The 24,675-nt window shown below is 37.1% G+C and overlaps 2 protein-coding genes and 1 long non-coding RNA gene across 4 annotated transcripts; 2 read left to right on the top strand and 1 right to left on the bottom strand.

The window, feature by feature from the left end:
* The first annotated feature begins 1,059 nt into the window (after positions 1-1,059).
* LOC105386550 (protein obstructor-E) lies at positions 1,060-14,047 on the top strand. Of its 2 annotated transcripts, none has more exons than XM_011557139.3 (5): positions 1,060-1,213; positions 7,900-8,109; positions 9,502-9,690; positions 10,145-10,355; positions 13,245-14,047. In XM_011557139.3, exons 1-5 carry the CDS (start codon positions 1,168-1,170, stop codon positions 13,297-13,299), a joined length of 711 nt encoding a protein of 236 aa, XP_011555441.3. In that variant the 5' UTR covers positions 1,060-1,167; the 3' UTR covers positions 13,300-14,047. The 2 variants fall into 2 exon arrangements, with proteins under 2 accessions (XP_011555441.3, XP_048481760.1); XM_048625803.1 differs by lacking the exon at positions 13,245-14,047 and adding an exon at positions 11,447-12,141.
* Positions 14,048-14,626: 579 nt separating this feature from the next.
* LOC105386549 lies at positions 14,627-22,193 on the bottom strand. The gene is made up of 7 exons (XM_048625668.1): positions 22,157-22,193; positions 20,608-20,816; positions 20,125-20,238; positions 19,723-19,918; positions 18,451-18,581; positions 15,806-16,073; positions 14,627-15,269 (listed from the first exon to the last, which is right to left on the bottom strand). Exons 1-7 carry the CDS (start codon positions 22,191-22,193, stop codon positions 15,181-15,183), a joined length of 1,044 nt encoding a protein of 347 aa, XP_048481625.1. The 3' UTR covers positions 14,627-15,180.
* LOC119692748 lies at positions 16,673-17,529 on the top strand. Its single transcript, XR_005254357.2, has 2 exons — positions 16,673-17,090; positions 17,198-17,529. It is a non-coding gene; the product is annotated as an uncharacterized LOC119692748 (long non-coding RNA).
* Positions 22,194-24,675: the final 2,482 nt, after the last annotated feature.

A 24,675-nucleotide genomic window follows, 5' to 3' on the forward strand; every position in this document is an offset into this window, starting at 1 on the left:
TAATTTGATGTTTATCAAAATAATTTTATTAATGGGATACTCATACTAATTTTGTAAGCACTGTATGAGTCAATGTATGTGCCAGATTTAAATATAGACTTTGTTCTACTACCAGCAAGTTGCAAGTGTTTTAACACTAAAGTGTTATTAGGAACTTGTTATTTAATTAGGATATTAACTCCATAATAGGCATTATAAATACTTTGTTAATTATGTCGAAAAAGTTATTAAGTACCTATGTTTTTAATAAATTCTAAAAGACGTAATGAATTACAAAATAAAGAAAATATAGGCAAAGGAAGGTACCTATTTTGGATAATGAAGTGGAAAATGATTTACCTACTATAAACTGACATTCATTTTTAAGCAAAAGAGCAAACTTTTTGGGGGGGGTGATGGTGTTGAAGCATAAAGGGTATAGGGTCACTTTCTCCTACCTACCCTGTCCTTATGGAAACTGTGGATAAATGGACACTACCAGGTGTCAAGCCAAGGTCAATATACATTTCTATATGCAGACCAATGAATTAAAAAACATCCTGTTTCTTCTTTTTGGTTTACTTTTTAGCCATTGATCACTTTGACTGAGCGGAGAGAATAATATGGCAAACGTTTTTTTATAACAACATATTTTATTACAGACTCCATTCAAGGCATATGATCAATTAAAAATTGAACAGACGGGATTCTTCATCATCTTCGATAAGTTAATTTGGAATTAAGCGTTAAAAACATGTTGTTTAACGAATGATAATGGCATGCTCATCGGAATACAGCGATGATGTTCTCGTTATCTATGCACTTCATCAGTAAGAAAAACTCTATAAATTATTTATGATTGCAGACGTCCTTTACTTATTGTTAGCAGTACAGATATGTAAGTATGCTGTAAATTAATATTGATTCGAGAAAATCAATGATTTTTTTGTGTGAGTCGTGCACGGAAGGGTTAGACTAGCATGCGGGTCGGCCTGGTGGCTGCACTTCAACCCCCCGGCGCAGGGCCGGGTCGGAGCGACCGCGCCGCCGCCGCAGCTTTTCACCGGCGGAGCGCTGCGCCCGCGCACCTAATATAAAAGCCTCGGCCGCCCATTCACCCGCTCGCAGTGTGTGCTCGAACGTTACAGTGTCGACTCTTCCCGTGCCTAAAGGACTTGCAGTTAAAACATGAAATCACGGTGTTTAATAGTGCTAGCGGCCGCCCTCGGCGTGGGTACGTAACATTTGAACTATTTAGGGAGCGGCTGGGCGTGGGGCGCCGTCTCTGCACAGTGCGACGAGATCACAACTACAGAACTTTCTGGAAGATGCCTCCGAAAAGTTACAAAAAATATATTCAGTTACAGTTGAGTGCTGTACACAATTGACGAATTGTTACGATAAGTGTGTCGTAAGGTTTCGTAACGAAAGTGTTTAGCATAATTATTATGCATTGTTACAATTACCATGACAAAGGGCGAGTCGAGAGCGAGTCGAGATCGCGCGCCGCGTAAAGACAATACTTACCACGAGATATATAATTTGTGAATTGAAAGCTTGGTCGATGACCGACAGATATTATCGCATCGGGCTCACTTTCACTTATATTTATTTATCAAGTTATGGTTCAACTTGCCATTCAAATTGTTTTATGTTCTTCTCTATGTATAGAACTAGTATTGTAATTAGCCAATTCATCTTGGGAAACGTTTGCTTCAATTTGGTAGTGAATATGTTGCAATTGAACTTAATGGATTCATTTAACGTTCTAGGCCTACGCTAATCAGATTGCTTAACATACGAGCTGAGGGTTCATTATCATAATTTTCGTAATAATTCTTTCTCAGCGCTTGACGATTGACAAAAACTTAATTAATGCGATTACAACACAATGTTACCATTGTTTGGGATCATTATGTCAGTTTTACTGCATATACAATTAAGAACCCATTTTATATACTTTGCAAATAAATTATTTGAGAACGTACGAATACAACTATACACATGTAATAAGAATAAATTTTGTGCTACTCTATGTCACCGTCAGGCCGTCGACAGGACGTCCGTCCTTACCTCTTTGAGTTTAATTATGAGCCGATAGCCATTGTTTAGGAGTAGCGACACGTACCCGATTCCCACACAGGCCAAGAACCTAGATCGAGTATTGCGCAAACGCCGATAGCGTATGCAACCTTTTTGTGATCACTGAAAAGCTGAGAATAATCACGATTGTTTTTCCTAACGCCTACTTAAAATAAAAATAAAAGTTAATAGCTAGGCTTAGTATTCATGTATTAACGTTTTGAAGCGTGAAGGTATTTTCAATGATGTGGTGCGTGCGGGCATTTCTCGAGAAGAAAACACGGTGAAAATATTTGACTGGTTGAGTGCGCGCGCGTGCCTGGAGATCGATACATCGCGCTGGCTCGTCAGATCACTGTAATTGGCCAAGACTAATGCGATGATTGACAACACAAAGTACTTACTTGATTAAATGACTTCAACGTTTATGTCTCGTGTTATGAGAAATTATATAATGGAAATGTCAAAGAAAGCTTGCTGATTGTTTGATGACTTCATAAAGATATTAAATGCCGGATATAATTTTTGATAGTGCCTAGGTAGTACCGAGTCATTCACAATAATGTGAATTCTACTTGATGGCTAACATAACTCCATACTCAAGGTCTACTACTAACATCACTTCTGCCGTAGCCTTTTCATTGTTAAAGACTGAGTGTGAGTACCTACATAATACATAGTTGTTGCTTCGAAGGTTTTAGCAAATATGGGAACTGAAGTTCTTGTTTACAAGATAATGATAGCATGCACCCAGGAAAAGACTAGACTTAGAGACTAGGGTTTATCTCTATGCTTAGGTTGAATTACTCAAATGAGGATAACAATGAGATGACAACATTATTATACTTCTTCTTGTCGTGTCGATGGCAACTGTCACACTTCCGCGGCCCAGTGGACCGCCACGTCGATACCCCTCTGGTTGGCCTTGAGGAGGTCTTCCCGGGTGCAGGTGTTGGGACATCCAGGGCCCAGCCCATGTTTGTCTTGAGTCAGTTGAGTGACTTCCATGTCACATATTATTATACTTACTCGTATGTATAAAATTCTGCAACAGGGATTAATAGTCTGCAATAAATTGTCTTCCCACTTTACTACCATAATAGCTGAATGAGTATATCAGAACAATAATATTGGTGATTGTCTGTCCTTCAGTTCTAGCAAGTCAAACATAAATAACTTCGCGAATATAGAGATCTACCAATATAAGGTTAAAATTTATCAGTGATCACATTGCCATAGCATTGAACTCGTGGTAAATTAAACAACAAGCCAGAATATTGATAAAAGAATCTAAATTTTGTTAGAGAACAGCTCGTTTATTTTTTGATTTCAAAGATGGGCATACTTAATATTGAAAATAGCATCAGTATATCGGGTAAATCGACCTGGCAATGGGAATGTCACTGATAAAACATCACCCTATATACAGTTCCTTCTGCCATCTGTTTGTGGTTTGGAAAATGGCGAACATCTCGATAAACTGATGATTGCAGCTGTAAAATTACCGTAACATCAAGTTAACTGCTATTGTAGAGAATATTTATTGCAAATTCTAAATTTATTGCATATTTTGTTTTGACACAGTAATAAACATAAATATGTAACATACGGTGAGACTGGCAAGCTTTTAAGGATACCGTATCATTCTTGTGATCGATAAAGTGTCACTGTTTCTAAATATTATCTCATTAAATCATCAACCAATAATAGACACTGTCGAATGATGGCTTTTTCAAAATATCGCCACAACACTCGGTCCTTGGTTTTCCTCACCCAGCCATTACCGGCTATGTATATCTGCCTATGATCGTTGGTTTAGCTGGCTGGAGGTCACCTGAAGCTACAATTACCAGGTCGTGGTCTCCACTTGAAAATGTAATTAATCAGAAGAAGTACCTATTAATTTGAAAAAGTTATATGTATTGAATTTACTACCGAAAATAATGAAAAAAAATATGTTGCAGAGAAAATGATGATATTATTTGAAAACCCTATACCATTGTGACATTGTCACCAGCCACCGCAAAACAAATTAAAATTACATAAGAGCGCATACCGTAACCAGATAATGCGCAAGTCACCCAGGTATCGAATGAATTTTTATCACTATTTACTTACCGTTATGTAACAGACGCACCTCAGGTCATCTTGTATACTCACAGAATTTCAATACCTACTTAACGCAATATGTAACATGAGCTAACGTCACATGTATAATTTTTACATAAAAGTAATGTTACTAAAAAAATTATAATTACAGTAAAATAACCTCTGCCTATCATGTATTACATTATATTATATACTCATATCTAAATACATTCATTATAATTTTATGACATGACTAATATTCGTGGAGTAAAAAAAATAGAGCCATTACTTAATCCAAAATTGTATGCGTGATTAGAATTAACTGCGCTCTGTCTAGTCTCTACGCACACGGTAAACATGTATGTGACATAATAGAAATTGCAATATTTTTACTGTGTTTGTCTTTCAAAAGCACGTGAGAAGTGTAAAGTGGAGCATAAGTGTTGTGTCGACGAGCGAACACACTGTTCTGTTTTTCGACATACAAAAGAATTCAACGCGCACCCTGCACTTACAATTCGTACTTATTGAGACTATTTCATCTTAGCATGAATTCTCTCTATTCTATTCTATTCTCTGTGGGGGTAACAGTACCTGCACCTGGCTCTCTCGAATGGAACCTTTGTGCATATCCCCAAGGTCTAAACTGCCTTAGCATGAAACTAAAAAGGTTAAATAAAGAATATAGTAATGTAAAGATCAATATTTTTTCAAATCTTTGGTTTACTTGGGTATTTATTAAATAAAACAGAATAAAATGTGATCTACGACTAATAAACCTAAACTAAAATAGTACTTTGGTTTACTCGAATCATAATTCTTGTCATATCGTTCGGATAACAAAGCTACTCTAACCCAATAAAAAAGTATAACCTACTGGCCGAAGTAACAATAAAGAATAGGAAACGAAAAAGATGGATTAGCTTTCTCTCACTTCCGAGGTCGGACTACAATAGACATGTGTTATTATCTAATGTTATACAATCTTACATCACATTATAACATCTCATATAACACACGCCTCCACAAGATAACAGAGGAGAAAGTGGTTGATTTTTTTTTTGAGCTGGTAATAATGCTATGATTAAATATATATTTTAAATGGATTTTTAACTATTGAATTGTGACTATTTCTATCGATGGATAAATTATATTGTACATTAAATTATATAGTAATGTATTCATAATAATACTGCACAAACAATGATAAATTTAAACCTTAATACCTTTTTTATATACACTTACGGTATCTATATGTAACACGTTTAATCAAGCGTTGTCAACACAACCTCGCAATAGTAACAACCTTTATTTCCTCTTATTTTTCTTATCATCATTGAGTACATCCGTATTGTAATAACCTGCAGGCAATAATTACATAAAGTTCAGCGTCATTCTCATATTGGTGTCATACCTGGAGGGTTTTTCTACCTTCATAAAACACTAAGGAATGCGAGCAGTAATGCAACGAGATGAAATGATGGATGGATGGATGGATGGAAAGTAGTTTTTCGTATGCTAGAGTGAACCTCAAGCGCTAGCGCAGGGCGCGGTCTCAAGTGACACTTGCACAATGTCACAACAGATCAGTTTGAAAATAGAACATATCCTAATGTCAGAGGCCAGAGGGTATTGTGGTTCTAACGTAGGTATACGTTACATTATGAAATTTGCCGAAAATAATAAGGTTGTATATTTAAACGAAAATATCCTCACAAATTTAAAAAAATAAGCATTACATACAAAATGTGTTACTTATGAGCATATGGATCCAATGATGCGTACAACTACTGTAACTGTACAAGTGGGACGCCATTACAAAAGACTTAAACACACATGGCAGGAGAAAACATTGTTAATTACCTTACATAAGACCTCATTGCTCAGTAGCCTGGGGCCCGACCGCGCCTTCACACAAAATTAGGTTATGAAGGTGATAAATACTCCGTCCATGCATCGACACAATCATATTTGATTATACACTAGATAATACATACTTACATTGATTGCTCAGTGCAATCATGACTTAATAAGTAGGTATAAGTGATGTGTTCAATTTATGGGTATACAATACTGATTACTATTGGTCTAAATCCTGTTTAGATAGAGGCGGTTCACATATATTTGCTATAAGTAAAAGCATAGACGCATATAATCAAGCTTTAAAACGTCCTATATGACCAAGCTGGTTTTTTGATGAACATTAAGACCTAGATAAACCGATTTATACTCAGTTAAAATATCTATAAATCTGCAAGAACAACGATTTCATGACAATGTTTACGTACTCAGTACTAAAATTCCAAATTCATGAATCAATTACAATTGAGGCTAACCACAGCTTGCGCTTGAGTTAGACATTCTCAGAATTCCTAGATAGGTAGTAAGGTGAACGAGTGCTGAAATGTGGTTTACGAACGAAATATAGACCACATACCAACCTGTCTTGATACTTGTAAAATATGAAGCTGACGTAATCGCATTAAGGTCATTTGTTGGATCAAAGTACCACTTCTTAAATTACCAATCCACCTATAGAAATTCGATCAAATTAAGTTAGAGGAGTACACTCTCATATCAAATGTTATTGATAGGGAGTAGTAACTCCATAATATATATGAGACCACACAGTTGATCTTGAGGGTTAATTTAGCTTGATAACAAATCTACAGTCGTGATTCGCGCAGCAGCGCTAAGAAACATACTTTTTCGAAAGCCAGAGTGACCCCTCTAAGCGAGTTGGCACTTAATCGTAGGTCACTTGGGCAATAGCAAGTGACATCAGATACATATGGTGTCTTAATCGCGAAAGTCTTGACATAAAAGAAGAACGAGTTTGTTGACCTCAATAGCAGTCATTGATCCTGAGAGATCCTAATTGAATTAACCTTTACATGCAGTCTACACACATAAACAGCGCTTTATTGTTAGTTACGAAAGCTTCCTAGATGAGCACGGCTAGCCAGTCGACGATGACATAACGTGGCATCGTGGAAACGCGGCAGCGAATCAGCACATCGCTTTTCAGATTATAAAATCATCCATCATTCTTATTTGTTGAACATATAAACACGAGAAAAAATGAGCGTGGTCTGAGAAGAACAACCACGTTTTCGTCATATTACGTATGATAGATAAATAATGATAAACAATGCAAACAAATATGAATAACAAAGAGTCTGTCAGTCTGTCGCGGGGTTGGGTAACCGTCACATTCCTCAGAGAAATGGAGGCCCTGCCCCCAGACCGGTAGCTTTCGCAACCACCTGGCGACAGTTGCGTACACTTTTAATCGCAGCTTAGCAAACCCCTTAGTGGTTTATTTTGAAATTTCAATTTAAATTCAAGATGGCAAGGATGCTCCATCGATTGCCACACCGCTTTATTGGCATTCTGACAAAAGTGCATCGCTGTCGCAGCCAAAAGCGGAGTTTCATGTGGCATGCTCTATGAATTCCTTTCAAAGGTCATGCTCTTTTGAACTGCCTTTAGAGTTACTCTCCTGCAGATATAATCCGAAAGTGAGCCCAATCGATTTTAAACAGAGATTTATTAAATTTGTTCGATAATTGATAGATTTTTTTTAAATTTGTTAATAACTACGATAAATACCTTCCTAATTTTTATATTTTATACCAATGAAACTATTGATATCGGAGCCCCCAGCCTCAGATAATCTATTTTTACTATTTCAATTCAAATTAATAAGCGCACACTTCCGCTAATTAATCCCAATCATTTTGCCAACAGCGGTCGGCCAGGAGTCCTTCAAGTGCCCGGACGACTTCGGGTTCTACCCACACCACATCTCCTGCGACAAATACTGGAAGTGTGACAACGGAGTCGCTGAGCTGAAGACCTGCGGGAACGGACTTGCCTTCGACGCCTCAGACTCCAAGTACCTCACTGAGAACTGCGACTACCTCCACAACGTCGAGTGCGGAGAGAGGACACAGCTTGGTGAGTTTTTATCATCACCAGCCCGTAATCTTCCACTGCTGGACATAGGATTTAGGACTTATGTAGTTCTGTCTGTTATGTGTCTTTCTAGAGGGATGAAGGTCACACGCCAATGTGTGGTCTTCATTCGAGAAATCGTTAAGTAATCATTTAAAGTCGTTCAGTACCTAATTGTAACGATTACGATGTACACAACATTGGTTCGATAAAATAGAAATAATCTAAAGTATGAGACTATAAACCGAGTATTTTTTTTGTATAGAGAAAAATACAATTACATTTAGGACATTAATAGCAACATGAAAATATCAGTTGAGATAGATATTGCTTGGTTCCGCTTGCGTGGAACTGGTACTACAAGTATAATCACAAGGAGTGTTTACTTGCACCAATACCAATAGTTTCTTACATGGACAACAGCATAAATCCAGTCTACCGATAAGTCTAGACCAGGTTCAGATTTCTCTGGTGACCTACTTTTATAACTAGTCATGCGAGAGTGTCAAAGGAGAGCTGTTCGTAGAAAATGTACATAAACTTGAAATCTTTAACGCTAAATTTCATTTGTTCATGCTAAACTTTCAGATTCACGTGTTAGAAGTTCACTTTCTGTCTTGCGATTTTGTCTAGGTACCTACAAGAAACATCATCAAAGTACGATAAAACCTCTTAAAATTATTAAAAGCTCATTCATAGTGTTGAAATACCATTGTGTAATATTTTATGTTATTGACAATCAAGATTGCTCAACAAAAATATAATAGGCAATAAATGAAACCAATAAAAGTGTTTCTCATTATAATAATCAATGATTTTAGGGAATAATAAGCTCATATAATTTCATGCTGTTCGAAGCAGGATGTACCTATTTTATGTGTGAAGGTCGAATGCTATTTACATGTTTACAACCTACCACACTGGAGTTAATTCATGTTTACATATGTATAAGTATATGACATTTCGATCACCAGACGCTCCCAGCTCACTGTTCACCTTGAACTAGAACCACTTTTTTGCGAAACAGACGCTATTTTTATTCAAAAGAATATTTTTGCATAAAATCATAATAACATGTCAAGTATTGTGTCACGTTTTGCGGCACTAAATTGCGGTGTTGAATTACATAATATTTTATAGAAAAAAAAGTTTATTATCATTCTGTTATCCTTGTAAGGAATAAAATGACGCACACTTTGACAAAAAATATATTGCAGCTATCAGCTATCAATGTTGGGAGTACTTAAAGGATGTATTGAGTGCCAATCTTTTTTTTGTCGCTTTGACCATGCATAATGACAGCTCCTGCATACATTTTCCCCATATCCACTCCTCAACATTCCCCATCTCTACAAACTTCCTAACAACTTGTCTCTAACCTCCTTCTCTCCACAGAGCCCCCGATCGGCACCCCCCACTGCACGCGTCTGTACGGCATCTTCCCTGACGAGCAGAAGTGCGACACCTTCTGGAACTGCTGGAACGGAGAGGCATCCCGCTACCAGTGCAGCCCCGGCCTGGCCTACGACAGGGAGGCGCGCGTGTGCATGTGGGCCGACCAGGTCCCCGAGTGCAAGAACGAGGGTACGTGTCGTAGAACTTTCGAGAAAGCACTGACTGACTGACGATAGTGTTTTGTTTTTGAGTATTGGAATCGTCTCCTAACTGACTGGCGATAGTGTTTTGTTTTTGAGTAATGGAATCGTCTTCTAACTGACTGATGATAGTGTTTTGTTTTTGAGTACATAATGGGTTCGCCTTCAGTGATGATTTTGTTCACTGCTGGACACAAGCTTCCACTAAAGAGCGCCACGAATTGATTGAATGGAATTAGAATTTTTACTATGACAAATTTCTAATGAATAAATCTCTCTACAAACTTGTCACCTACTAACAATCTCTACTAACACGAATAATCTTTGCGCACACGTTCTCTTTCAGCTCTTTTCCTCTCCTCTCGGCACCGCCATCACTGCTCTACGTTTCGGTTTCTCCTTCCACTCTTTTCACTCACGTAACCTTTTCTGGTGTTTCCCAGAAGTAGCGAACGGTTTCGCTTGCCCTGCTCCCGGTGAAGTGTCCAACGCCGGCTCGTTCAGCCGCCACGCTCACCCCGAGGACTGCCGCAAGTACTACATCTGTCTCGAGGGCGTGGCTCGCGAGTACGGATGCCCCATCGGAACCGTCTTCAAGATCGGAGACGCCGACGGCACCGGCAACTGCGAGGACCCCGAAGACGTTCCCGGATGGTGAGTTCCATTTTTAAACCCAACCGGCCAGTGACTTCAAGAGAAAACAGTTTTGACTCGCCTTGAATGCACCGGCTCCTTTCCTTCTCAATGGTTGGATATCACTGGTTCTGTGGTGGTTAATCAGTACGGTTTTAACACTAAATTAGTTCTAGTTCCCTTAATCACTTCCACACAACCAATGTCATCCCTGTGACTAACAGTTCTTGAGCACACAGTTGTAGAATTTAAATGTTCTGTTTCGTGACGGTAGGCGGTAATATTTCACGGATCCCGAAACTTGGAATGCCATTTAGCAATTGAAAAGTAGAGGTTGGCACCTTTGTTTTGCCCACATTCAGGCCTGCATACTTGAAAGTTTTCTTGTAACAAAAGAGTGGTCGAGGGCCGTGGCCAATGTCGACAAGCCCGTTACTTACATGTTTATGTTAATCCTGGTATGTTTTATGCAGGCATATTGAACTGGCCACATGTGTCACAGTAACAGTACTTTACTGTATCAATCGGGTCCGATGACCATGTCATGACGACCTTTATGTAGCAATCAATCCTTAGTGTAGGAAATGTATCAGTTGACATTGAGCTAGGTATAATAATATGTAGAATACACATATATACGTATATTGTGCAATGAAGAATAAATAAATAAATAAAAAATATACGTATTATAGAAGGGAACCTTAATTGCTCTTTTAAATGTCCTTTACATGATCCATCTATTTTAAACATTTGCTCGCAAATTAAAACATCGATGCGACCACATACGATGGACTATAAATTTTTTATGTCAAGGTTAAACAACCAGTTCTTATTTTTTGTAAAAGCTCCTTTAAAAGTAGGTGGTATTACCCATATTCAATTAGACACAAACCTGATACAATATGCTTCTTGGAAACAGAGGCGATTATCTACAAAAGTGATAGTTTCAAGGTTATTCGGTCTATAAACATCTGTAATGAACGATACCAGTTTGTCGGGTGATTACGAGCGACTTTTCGCTTCGGATTGCTTTGACATTGCGTAAACTGTAGGGTTAGATGTAAGTTAGAGTAAGTATAGAGGGCAGGAAGTAAGTTGGCGTCATATTTCAGCGAGGATTACTATGGCGAGCTGGATCTGAAGGCCATCCGCAAGAGCGAGCTGCTGGCGGGACTCCACAACTCGGACGCCGGCCGCAACAAGCCCAACCTGAAGCCCCGCCCCTCCAAGGAGCAATAGGCTACCCCACCCCCCCTTACCCCTAAGTAATACTCACCATCCTTACAATAGTTTCAACTTCGACTGGCACTTCAAAGACTGACACTAACTCGTAGTGACAGTATTTAAAGTGCACGCCGCAGAAATCTTTAGAGAGATGTCAGGTTTTAACTTCTAGTTGCCAAATACTTGTTTCGTGTTAGCTCCTTAAAAACAGTTTCGCTAAGCAAATGCAGGCTAAAAGTATGGAACATAGTACAGATGGAAATATTTATGTTTGTACCGGTAAATTATCGCCCTGTATATAAGGTAGACGGGTGCCACCACACGACATCTTGCAAATTAATTGTATGTCACGAAGATAGGAACCTGCTGTCAGCGGGTTAGCATTTATGAAAGAGTAGTTGGATGCACATCACAGTAAAATGTAAGAATAAAAGAACTCCGAATTGTATCACAAAACGAATTTGTAAATATAATTTTGTACTGATTTACTATTTCGCTGCGACTGAGCGTTGTTGTTTAGTAAAAGCTGTAATACTTAAGTTTTTATTTTTAGTGATAAAATAAACAAATATATAAAAATTTACACCTGTGTGTTTATTCAGTGTTTAACCGTCACTTATGTTAATGCACCTTCCTTTTAATACTTCTGTCCTAATTGTTTTTCATTCTATAGCACCTAAACATACTTTTCCACTGCTGACGATGTGGTGATGACTTCTCAGTATTAACATGTCTTTAAAAACTGCACTATACAGCAGTAAGTACACACTTATTAATTAACTTAATATGCATGTCTTCTCTGACTCTTCTTTATATACTTTTCTTTTGATTATTAATATTTTCTTTAGGATGATAATCTACTTAATTATTTATCATAATTTTCCAATAGCTACCTACTTTATTGAATTGGAGGAATCAGATCTCCAAAAATGTACCTAGACTGTGAGTGGATCAAAATTTAAGTTATTTTTAACATTTTGTAAAAGAGTAACTGTTCAAACTAGAGATGCCACGAATATTCGGCAACTATTCGGTATTCGGCCTATTCGGCCAGTTTTTTCAGTATTCGGTATTCGGCCGAATAGTAAGTAGTATTCGGCCGAATACCGAATACTTAAAAAAGTAGCAAATATCTTACAAAAAGGAATAAAAAAATCTATTTAATCGAAACATTTAACTATCAAACAATAATTAATTGCGAAAACCTGAATACAACATCGCGCTTACGACAGTTGCGCTTTTCTTCATAAAATATACAATACTTGCTACTGAGACACAGGTATTTTTTAACAAAATATATAAGGTTTGGCTGCTGATTCGAGTTGGTACAACTGGTGGTCAACCAGTTATACGGATCTGCCGTAAGATTAAGAAGAACACTTTTTAAATAAAACTTTAACCTATTGAATTATACTGGATCACCCGCCGAATATTCGGTGGCCGAATATTCGGTATTCGGCTGAGAGCGCCGGCCGAATATTCGGTATTCGGTATTCGGCCAAATCACTATTCGTGGCAACACTAGTTCAAACTTATCATTTTATTTGAATTCATAAAAATCTAGATAAATCTCCAAATAGCAGAAAAATTATGACAAAATACAAGCTAAGATCATCTTTAAATTAAATAGCTATATTTCATCTTACATAGGAATACATTTTCTTTGAATAATTGTATAATTCACAGCGAGGATTACTACGGAGACGTGGACCTGAAGGCTCTCAAGAAGCTGGGATTCTGAATGACGCGGAGCGGCTCGAAAGACAGACTAAGGGTTAACCTGTTCGATTTAGTTTGAATCCCTATTCCACGTAAGTTCAGAAGCTAGTTTCAAAGGTATTTGACAGCTGTGCAACATACGATATGTAAATAGTAACGTATGAAAACCAATCCACCGTTGAAAGTATTCATAGAATTTGTCTAGAAGTCGTCTCTACCAAATTTCAGTAAGTAAATGGTCAATTCTCAATTTTGATAAGTTTGTCATGTTTTGGTTATAAAAGTAATGAAAAATATATTGAAACAAAATTAAGATAGATAAGTCTGTCTAGAGACGCTCGAGTTTCGTAAAGGATTAGTTTAAGAAAGTCATTAAAAATTTACGAGAGAAAATCCAAAAGTTTCAATTTTGGAATTGAGTCAAATCGCCGTCATTTGTTTATGATTTTGTAAGTACTTTGTTAGTTTGTTTTTCTGATAAATCTAGATATTTTCAATGTTGAATTAAATCGATTGATCTCGAATTTGTCAGAAAAAGGACCTTTTACAAAAACGAAGACCAGTAATTTCCAAAGCTAAATTTTGACATGGTACCACCATTTGATGAGGTAGGTACTGTGTCGAAGCTATTATGATTTAGTCATAGATTTTTATTATTCTTAAACTTAGTCAGTAAGGATATCTTTTTTACCCGATTGCGGTAGGGCCTAAAATGAAGGCTATGTTTTTTTATGAATACAATTTTTTGTAAATAAAATATTACAATCTTACACTGTGCTTTTTACTTTGTTGCTTCTATAATAGTTCTAAAACCCTTTATCATAGTCATGGATGAATGTAGGTTCAACGCACATCCAAAACTGTTGGGTCTAGAAACTCCAAATATTACTAATCTATTGATTCCTTGCGAGGTCTAAAGATGCACTAAGTAAGGCTTTTAAAAAAAAGTGAACTGGAGAACCAAAGTTAGGTATCGTCCAAAGTTTGATATGGGGAAACAAAGGTGTTACAAGCTAAACAATATGTTATAAGCTATACTATATTATTCTTAACCTGAAAACAGTTAGGTGCATCAATAATAGTTATTTAGCCAGATAAATCTTATCTGAGCAATAAAATTCTTGCTGTTATTGTATAATAGAAAGGGTAGAGAGCATCAGAATTCCCCAGATATCTTTTATCTGACCATTAATATGTTATACCTAATAATATGTAGGACCATCTCACACACGGCCATCTGACCCCAAAATAGCCAGAGCCTTAATAAGGGTATAGGACAGCTGATATTATATCTACATAGATAAATGAGTAAAGATACGTTAAACAGGAACAGTAAAAAAAACATGGTGTATGCATAAAATAATACTAATTTAATGAAATAATTAGACGGTAAATAATATTAATCTAAATACGTTAGCTCTCACTAGCTATAGTTAAATTGCAAAATTATCTTTACCAAACACACGTTTACAAAAAGTAATTCCGTTTGCGACAAATCTCCTTCATAAAAACCTAACCTAGACAAGTGACCTAGGTGTCAAAACCTCGTCTATTATTACCTAACTTATGATGTAAAAGTGCACACATACATACACTTACATACATAAGTAGTTATCTAACTGACGTGTGTATTCTCTTCGAGTCTGCGAATTTGGAGCAAAGCGGAACCACTTTCTTAGTTTTCTTATTGTAGTAAAAGTAGTGTTACTCGAAGTTACATAAGTACGTCTAGTACAGGTCTGATAATTTGTCGAAAACTATAGGTAAAAGTTACGTTTTCTAGCATACAAAGTGGAAACTATCATGAAACTTTTGACAGATAATGTATGCAGAAGATGACAGAAAGTCAAAATTTTTTTCGTTAGCGTAAATTTTAAAACCCGTACTAGAGGCTAAGGGGTGTTCACTTGGTGTTGACTTTAGCGAGGCGACTCAGCTCCAGTTGGCGGATGGCGTCTTGGCGAGATATCGCCACATGTGTTGTAGACCAGCCTGTAGATGATAAAAACAAAGATTAAAATAAACAAGGATAGGTTATCGGAAACATTTGTGATACAAGTTAGACCGAACGGTGCTAAAGTTACTAAACTTAACACTTATACACTAGGCGGCCTCATCGCTAAGAGCGACCTCTTACAGGTAACCTTGAATATAAAGAAATAAAACGGAAAGAAATTAGAGGGCGGTGTATCTACTACCTACTTATACATACTTTAATAAAATAAACCATACATACTGTAGATAAGGATAGATTCCTCCCTCTGCCTACCCCATAATATTTTAGCTCAAAGCGGAAGTATTTCTGTATGTTTTACTATTCTTATGTAAAAATATGTTTGTCTGCTCGAAAGGAAATCTAACACGCCTTTTTCACCGTAGTGGAAAGGTAAGGTGACAGTCGTTATCTGCCCAGGGTGGCAACGTATATTAGGTACAGTTGATACGTCCCTTTATTCAAACACAAACAAACGAAAAAAATAAATTAACAAATGACTATTCCCTGTACCTACCGTTCTCTTAATACTTACTCTCTTTGTTATAATCCGTCTTAGTTAGCGAAGTCAGTACTGGGGGCGGCAGCCCAGATGCTGGCTTCGTCTCTACAGCATCAGCTTGAGGATTGGAGACGACGGGAGGAGCAGTCTGTGGAGCTTCCGACGGTGGTGAGGGTGGAGAAGCAGGTGCTGATGATGGTGATGATGATAAAGATGGTGGTGAAGATGATGATGGTGGTGATGAAGACTCAAAAGAAGTGTCGCAGCTGACTCTCTGAGGGTAGTCACAGATTCCTAGTTCCTAGAACAATAAGTGTAGGTAATCATCATCATGTATTAAAGTGTGAGGTAAGGTTAGTCTTAAGTCAAACATGGATGGATACTTTGATATACCAGTTAGCACCAGCTGTCATAACGATTATGGGCAAAAGTGATTTATCCAGGTAGCTAGGCTCTGAGAAAATTTAAAAGTGTGCAGAATGTGTTTATGGATATGGAAGCAATTTTAAAGAAATATAAATGTACCTAAGTATATAGCTATCATTATCAATTGCATAAATTATATTTCAATTTGTCTCAAGTAAATAGACTAATAGATATGCAAAAAAATGGAAACTTATACAGCGTGAAATACACTCACGGGCAAAGAAATAGTTCCACTTACAAAATGACGACGACAAATGCACCCGATAAAAAAATAATAGGAAATTTGACCAAAAAATTTTCGTTTTTAGTTGGTAATATTCTGAATGCACTACATGCTAAATGTACTTAAATATTGCAGAAAGCGTCATTAAGTTAACTTTTTCCGTTTAGGAGTAATTAGGTGCTTTTCTCACTGGAACCTTTTCATTGCCCGTGAGTGTATTATTGGTGAACTTCCTTCCGTTAGGTCATTACATACAGAGCGTCTAGTACGGGCTTGCAATATATGTCAACGTTGATAGAAATCGTAAGCACGCCAAACTATTAGTTTCCAAGTTAATTGGTAGTATGAGTTACATTTTTTTATTATAGTTCATGCGATATCGTTTATGCTACAACTCGATTGTGCGAACTTCACTCTAGATACTTTACCTCTTTCTAGCGCTTGTAAAAAGAAAGGGCAAACACACATGTCATTTTGGCGTCTTGATTTTCGTATATTATATGTCAATGACTCTAACCAAAATATATATGTCAATCAATGTCAATGACTCTAACAAAAACAAACTGAAATTTGGTTTACAAGCTTTTATTTATAAAAATTATAAAATTAAGAATGATCCTCACAAGTGCATCGCAATTCGAAGTACCTAATTGTAGATTTTATGGAAAGGTAAGTACCTACCTACCTATATACTTATTATGTTTACGATAACTTAAGGTAAAATTGTAGGAATAAATAATATTTTACTAGACCTAATCTATTCGTACTATTTACAGGAATGGGGACCTAAACAAGCCTGCCGATGGACCCCACGGCAGGTTAACTGCCATAAATAAATGTCCGTACATGGTGTAGAATCTCCCACGACCTATTCTGCACATGTGGGGAGCCCAAGACGCTCTGTCGTTGGACGAAGCCCAAGATGCCCTGTCGTCGGAAGAAGCCCAATACTTGTTGCCCCACTGAGACCAAGGCAGAGTCCTAGGACAACCCGTCGACGCGTGATTCGTCCGAGGCAGTCAACGCCGCGACGCTATCGTCCTCTCGTGGGGATTTAGGCCATTTATGTAATGGATAACTATATAAGTAATAAATGATTATTTTTAAACATTTATTTTTCATTTCTAAGGGTGCTTACGTAAAGAATCGGGTTCCCTGTATCTACCCGTACCGGTAACTTGATTAGGTATCGCTCACTGAGAAATTTAAAACCGTGAAATGCTCTAGCGCACTCGCTGAAAGATAAACAGCAGGTTACCGGTACGGGTAGATACAGGTAACCAGTATCTCTATGTAAGCACCCTAATGGTGATATACATTGGTTCAGTGCCTGGACGCAGTAAGGCAGATTTCACGACACAGTCGCATTGGACTTGGTTGAAAATAGCGTCCAAGCGGGATCAGTACCAACATAGTACTCTACTGGGTCCAGTCACTGAACCAATATAAACTATCTCTAATAACAAGCACTATTCCTGCCATCATTACTCCGCATTCTTAAGTTTGTGTTAGTTCCTAGTGGTTAATAGGGTTTCCTCTGCCTCTGCAGCCATTCGCCACGCAAAATATGATCGCTCATAGTCACAAATTAAATTCTAACTAGATCCTAACCAACAACAAAAACGCTTCTCACCTACAAATTTTCAGTGAGAGCAACAACTATGAAAGTTTTCGAATTCGTTGAAGCTGACTACCTAAGATCTGTCAAACATGTAACTCGTACTACCAAAAAGCTATAATTTACACGTAAACTTATTTCGTTTTTTAAAACTACGATTTGAAACAACTCATACTACCAATTTTAGTTTATGATAGTTTCCGCTAGAGGCGCTGCTTGTAAATGTATGGAAGAAAACTGAAACTATAAACGTTGTGTCAACTATCAACAACCTATACTAGACGTACAGAACAACTTTCATAATAGGACTAACGCTGAAACCGTAGATTGACCTGCCAAAAAGAAGGCAACTCACAAAATTCCAGCCTTTATAAATAAAGCACAATATTTTTTCAATTACACTGTAAGTACCTGACTGTACGCGAGGTCGGCAGGACATTTAAACTTGACTGGCACTTGGTTGACGCACACAAAGAACTCCCCGCAATGCTCTTGGTTCCTGAACGCCTCGAACTCCTTGCCGCAACGAGGCGTGACCTCTTCTGTCAAAATAAAAAGAAAAAAACAAAACATTTAAAAGGAGTTCCTTTTTGGCCAGTAATATTGAGCTTGCGTGCCCTGATGGGTTATTTTTAAATGAGGTTTAAATTTGGAACTGTAATCACGGGGTGACGATGACAGAAGTAAACTTTAGAACTGTAGGTCATTTTATAGGAATTAAGTTTGCTTATAATTATGATTTACGGAATCTTATATTTGAGCAATTATTTACCTTTAAAAAATGTAAACAAATACGCAATTTGACTATCTTTTACAAGGTAAGTATAGCTACTTACGGTTGTGTAATAGTAACCTAGTGTACGTTAAAGTGGGTATGTAATGTTAACATTTACATAACCAAATGACATTTGATGCCTTCGAACCCGCTTGGTGTTATTTCGAAAGCATTTCCTTTTCGAGATGTCATCTGAGTTTTATCGTTAATGTTATCATAGGTATAGTGCTTATGTAATCCAAATAAACATACCCACTGTATTAAAATATAAAAATAAGATTGCATGGTATAGATATTAATATTTAAGTGTGTATCAGAATACGAGAGAGCCAAGCATCCACATAGCAAAAAAAACAATTTCATGGCTTTTGTTGTTCAGGTTCTAGGCGTACTTTCATTATCTCTCGTTAAATATTCAATTATATTATACTGTATTGATATACAGGAGACGGAAGTTATTGCTATATTGGATGGAAGTGACAACACTTCAAAGTCAGTTCTCAAGATTGACCCAGTTACGATAAGTAGCACGGTTATGTATAAATAGCAAATCAAGTATGAGTCAAAGACAACTATTGTATGAGTAGGCATGTGTGTTGTGTACTTAATTATGTATAATTACATACATACAGGTTGTTGCAAAAGTGGTACAGCAAGATGAAGGTGGTGACTCATGGGGTCATTCTGAACAAATTTTGTTAAAAGATCAGACGTCTTAAGGGTGCCTATCCCCCAGATATGTTCTATGCATGCAGCGTCGCTACGGAAGCGTTGGATATGCACCAACCTGTCCAATTCAACATTGCATACCACTTACGAAAAATTTGTGGCTTTGACATCATCGCCGTACAGATGCATAGCACATCTCTACTGTACAGGCACACTTAACCTCTCAGCCGTCAACCCACCTTTAACCCTTCGCTCGTAGCAATCAACATTCCGCGGGTAGTCGCAGTAGCCCTGGGTGGAGAACAGCAGCCCGTCCGGGCAGCGCTGCTCGAAGGCCCAGCCATCCCAGCAGTTGAGGAAGCTGCTGCAGGCCAGCGGTGAGGGGACCTGGTCGCGGCGGCCGGCGCAGAGTGGGTTGGGTTCTACGGTTGCATCCTGCGGTTCAACAATATTTTAATACAAGCTAGATGGAGTTTCAGAGAAAAAAAAATCACTTTACAAGAACAAAGAACAAATGAATTGATCATCCATGTAGCGTCCGTAGTCGAGCTAGCTTCAGTGGAAGTAACTGACCATTGAAGATAAGCAACACATGGCACGGTCACTCATTGGATGAGTGTCCAATTTCAAGTGGTTTTTACCTTAGTAGGCAGCAGCTGGAACTTGTTCTGGAGCGCAGGGTCGGCGTGGATGTGCTGCACCACCTCGCTGGACACCGGCACCATGTAGTGCATCACCGCGGCGGCCGGGGACGGCTGGTGGAGTCAAAGTGCTCATTAAGTTTTGCAGGGATTTTTCTATTTTGGTTTAAGTTTAGATAAGCGGAGCTACCATCACCCATAGAACAAAGCGGACTCAGGTGACTATTTATTTACATATTTAATACCATCACCGAACATTAGCAATAGACAAGACAATTCTTAAGCAGCATTGGTGTTTTGATTTTTTTTCTAGTTAGTCTTAATCATATTTTACATTATTAGGTGTTTATCAGGAGTTGTAATACTGCATTAAATGACACACAAGTGCCTACCAGATTTCATAAAATTGGACTCCACGATGGCTTGTATACAAATAAAGCACACTATAAAAAAATGAGCAATTTTCGGAGTGATTTAACTTACTCTGAAGAAAGCAAAAAACGGGTTCAGTAGTCCGGTGAACGACGTCCGTTTGTCCGGGTTCAGAGCAAAGTCACGCAGGTAGGGGTTGGTGAAGGTTTTCACCAGGTTTCCTTCCTCGTCGTAAACTGAAAACACAGTACACAGTTCATAATATTGCACTGACGATGAAAAAAATCCACTGAAAGTAGCACCAAATACTTCAATGCCGTCTGCAATGTATATTATTTTAATTATTTTTTTTGATTATCAACTAAAAACGTAAATACATAGGTACATATTTTGATCAAATTCTAAATAATGTTTTTAAAAAATTGGGTCATTGGTTGTCGACATTTGGAAAGTGCAGCTTTTTCGTTGCTTGTGAGTGTATTTTGAACTATTGCCACCTTTTCTGATTAACTAGTTATTATAAATTATTGAATAATTAAGTATTAAAATAATAAAGTAAAAAATATAGAAATAGAATGAAATATTCTTAATTGGACGTAAAATTTTACAATTATTTCTCCATTGTCATAATATAATATTACTCTACCACCATTACACAAAGGTCCCATTATTAAGGAGGAAAGAAATGGCGAAAGAAACTCCTCGAGCATCTTTTCAACTTTTTGCCTATATCTAATACAATTTCACTTGTATCTAGTACAATTTTACTTATATCTAGTAAGATAAGATAATATAAGATAAGATATTCTTTATTTGCACACAAAAATATGGACAACAATACAAAACTTAATCTAACACATATGTACAAATGGCGGTCTTATCGCTTAAAGCGATTTCTTCCAGACAGTATAATTTTACTCAAGCATATCCATCCATCAATTCTCTACCTACCCCGCAAGGGAGTACATTAGTACAAGGCGTGAGTGGGTGTTTTTTTTTTTTGCATATCCTTTTCATTTTTCCAACAGCCTTAGCTGAGGTGGACAAGAAGAACAATTTGGAGTCAAGTATACTAGTCAGTTTGACCACGAGTTGAGAGGAAGAGACCTCATCCGTTAGGCCCCGGCTCCATACATGCATAAAATATAATCCTTACAATTAAAATTAAACGAAACCCAACAAAACTAATTTATTTTCTGAACGAAGTAAACAAAATTAATGCACAATCATAATTTTCGGTGTCGGATATGACAGCTGCAATCAGTGCCTCTGCTGGGGGGATTAATTGTACCCTTTAAGGCCTGGGGGTCACTGGCTAAATCGACAAACGAACGAAAAAAAAAATCACGCAATTGGTAGGCTTAATACAACGAGATAGAGCCGTGGTCCGAAGCTTCGAAAAAAAATTTACTGCAGCTATAACCACTACTTCTATCTCATTGTACATATTGTGTCTTTTCTTTCTTTCTTTCTTTATTAAGCCTGTCGATTGCATGACAGTTATTAAGAGATTTAGTGAGTAACCCCATGCGCAGACAAGGTACTATCCCCCAAGTAATTTTGCCCATCGTTACAAGGAATCTCTTATACAGGGAGTAAATGATAAGCTCTCGAAAACTGTAACCACGTCAAACTGAACAACTTTCCCCAAGAAACATACCCTCGAAAATGAACTTTTTTTTCGTCTCCCACGTCATTTACATTCTGTATAACAAATTACTACACTCTCGAGCAATGAAGATTATGAATAAGTTCCACCTGCCATTGCCAATTGCCATGTCACTGAAACTTTTTCATTTCATGATCGACGGAATGTTTTCATCCCTACAATTATTTGTCGGTACAATGTGACTGCAAAAAGTGTTCCGCATTTTTACAGTATGATAAAGTAAATGACTTACCAAGCTATATTATACAGCCTACTTTTTTGCTATACCTACAGCTATAATAACGCATTATGCTGTATAAAAATAGGCCTATTTTTTACTTATGTAGGTAGTTTGTATTGTATACGCGCATATACAGCCCTTGTACAGCATCACTATACATCTTGAGGCGTATAAAAAACAAAAATACAGCTTCTATGCAGCCTGTGGTGCTGCTTGGTCTACGACTATGACAGATGTGATGTCCGACTGACCGTGTAGGGTAGTCTGGACATGTGAATAAGTACAGATGATTATTTATTCACGCTGTGTGTAGTGCACTTGTACACTCTTTCAAGTGAGGTTGATCGGTCTCAGCAGGCTTAAGTACAGTCAGATGCATAAGCTTGTTTTTAATCACCGAAGGAAAAATAAGAGTGTTATAATTGTTAACGTGTTTGTTTAATCTGTGTGCGTGTATCTGTCTGTGGTAGCGTAGCTCTCAAACCGTTAAACTAATTTTCATTTTGTTTTTTTGGGTCATAGGTAATGTTACCCCGAGCCGAGTGTTGTTAGCCATGTTTTGTCAAAATCGGTTCAGCCGTTCAAAATTATTTATGCAAACTTTGGTGTTGAATTTAGAAGGTTTTTAACTAGGTTGGTTAGGTAAGGTTATTTTAAAATTACAACAATCACAAATTATTATTTCTCTTCTTTGCCGTAGGCATTTTAATGTGCCAAGACAAACCATTCCGGTTTAATGGCGCTGTCAAACAAAAATGTAATGTATATATGCCTGTTTTTATAAATAAAAAATAAATAAAAAAAGTATAGTCTGGGAGTAATAAAATTAACTTAACTTTTAGATTTTTAATTATTTATTTAAACGTAACATATTATAACATGATTGTTAAACAAAACTAAAAAGAAAATGTTGGCCAGATCGCCACCGCTGTCGGTTAGGGTACCTACTCAAGACGCTGGCTGCGTTACCTCGCTGTATGGCGATACCTTTGTCTACGAGTTAATTTTGTAAAGATAAAAATAAGCGTTTCTCGATAAAATTAAAATTAACTTCTCGATTCTACAAAATAAGTATTAGAGTAAAATGCAATTGGGCAGTTCTTCTTTTTAACCTACATAACTTAGTCTCCATCAGTTGTGAAGAAAAAATCATGAGTTTTTCAAATATTTATTTATTTATTTATATTTCAGCGTGCATTGTACTAAAAACACAACGGCTGTGCACGTTTACAAAAATATAAATTTATATTTTTGTATTTAAAATTACGTTACAGAGTGGTATATCCGCGTGACAGAGGTGTATTTCATACGAATCTTGGCTGTCTCCCGCCACTTCATCCTGCGCATATTCGATAATGTTACAAAAAATATATATGACGACATAAAATATAAAAATTTATTTAAACTCCAGAAGATATTACCTATTTAGTAAAACAAAATATATATTTTTAAATGATTTCAGAAAGATTTTAAAAAAATGTTGAAAATTTGTCTCTTACTACCTAATGTTTTAGTAGTTACATTCTGTCACGTAGGTTGCCATTTAAAATATTTGTTTGAGCCACTCGTCCTTATTGCCATCGATCAGAGTTTAGGTCTCCTTTTCCCCCTGGTAAGATTTCCCCTTTGAGATCCAGACACCGCGTATCGGCCACCCGCAAAGTGTGACAGAAGGTGCGTGTGTTTATTCGGCGACAGCTTCGTCACGTAGGTAATTGTTAAAATAAAATACAATGAAATTATTATTTTGTTATTTACTCATTGGTAATAACAATTACTTTGAAATCAACATGTGAATATTACACTTTATGTTACTGTTTAAATGCTAATCGACTTTGCAACACATTTTACCCCTCTGTCACACGACAAATCTGTCACATTCTTACCAAACACTCCAACCTGAGAATATTCATCAAAGAAAAAATGAAGCGAAACTACACGTTTTGGTTAAAGTACGAAGCGAAAGGAACGTCCAACACACTTGCGCTTCATTAATAAAAAGTTTCGTTAGTGAAAAAGCTAATTTCGTGCTATTGTTCTCAAGAACAGACGATCAATGTGGTAGACTGTTTAATATGGTGGAGAATGATTTATCGGATGTTTGATGATAACATTAAAGTCCTTCCAGCTTCTAAGGTAATTAAAAAAGGAAAGAGTATTTTTTTCAAGTTCTAAGAGCCACTGCTGTATTTTCGAAATATGGCTGATTAAAACTTTAACAAATTACGTAATTTTCATTATGTTACTTAAATTTTAGGTTGCCGAAAATATTAATTGTGCAGATAAACAT

Source organism: Plutella xylostella, chromosome 15 (assembly GCF_932276165.1).
Source record: "Plutella xylostella chromosome 15, ilPluXylo3.1, whole genome shotgun sequence".
Classification (NCBI taxonomy): domain Eukaryota; kingdom Metazoa; phylum Arthropoda; class Insecta; order Lepidoptera; family Plutellidae; genus Plutella; species Plutella xylostella.

Excerpts from the sequence above, each read along its gene's own strand:
- LOC105386550 (XM_048625803.1), top strand. The coding sequence starts at position 1,168 with ATGAAATCACGGTGTTTAATAGTGCTAGCGGCCGCCCTCGGCGTGG. Across the intron at positions 8,110-9,501 it reads CGGAGAGAGGACACAGCTTG|AGCCCCCGATCGGCACCCCC; the intron begins GTGAGTTTTTAT and ends TTCTCTCCACAG. Across the intron at positions 10,356-11,446 it reads CCCGAAGACGTTCCCGGATG|CGAGGATTACTATGGCGAGC; the intron begins GTGAGTTCCATT and ends GTCATATTTCAG.
- LOC105386549 (XM_048625668.1), bottom strand. The coding sequence starts at position 22,193 with ATGACGTGGGAGACGAAAAAAAAGTTCATTTTCGAGG. Across the intron at positions 20,817-22,156 it reads AAAAAAGTTCATTTTCGAGG|ACGGCATTGAAGTATTTGGT; the intron begins GTATGTTTCTTG and ends TATACATTGCAG. Across the intron at positions 16,074-18,450 it reads CCGACCTCGCGTACAGTCAG|GAACTAGGAATCTGTGACTA; the intron begins GTACTTACAGTG and ends TTATTGTTCTAG.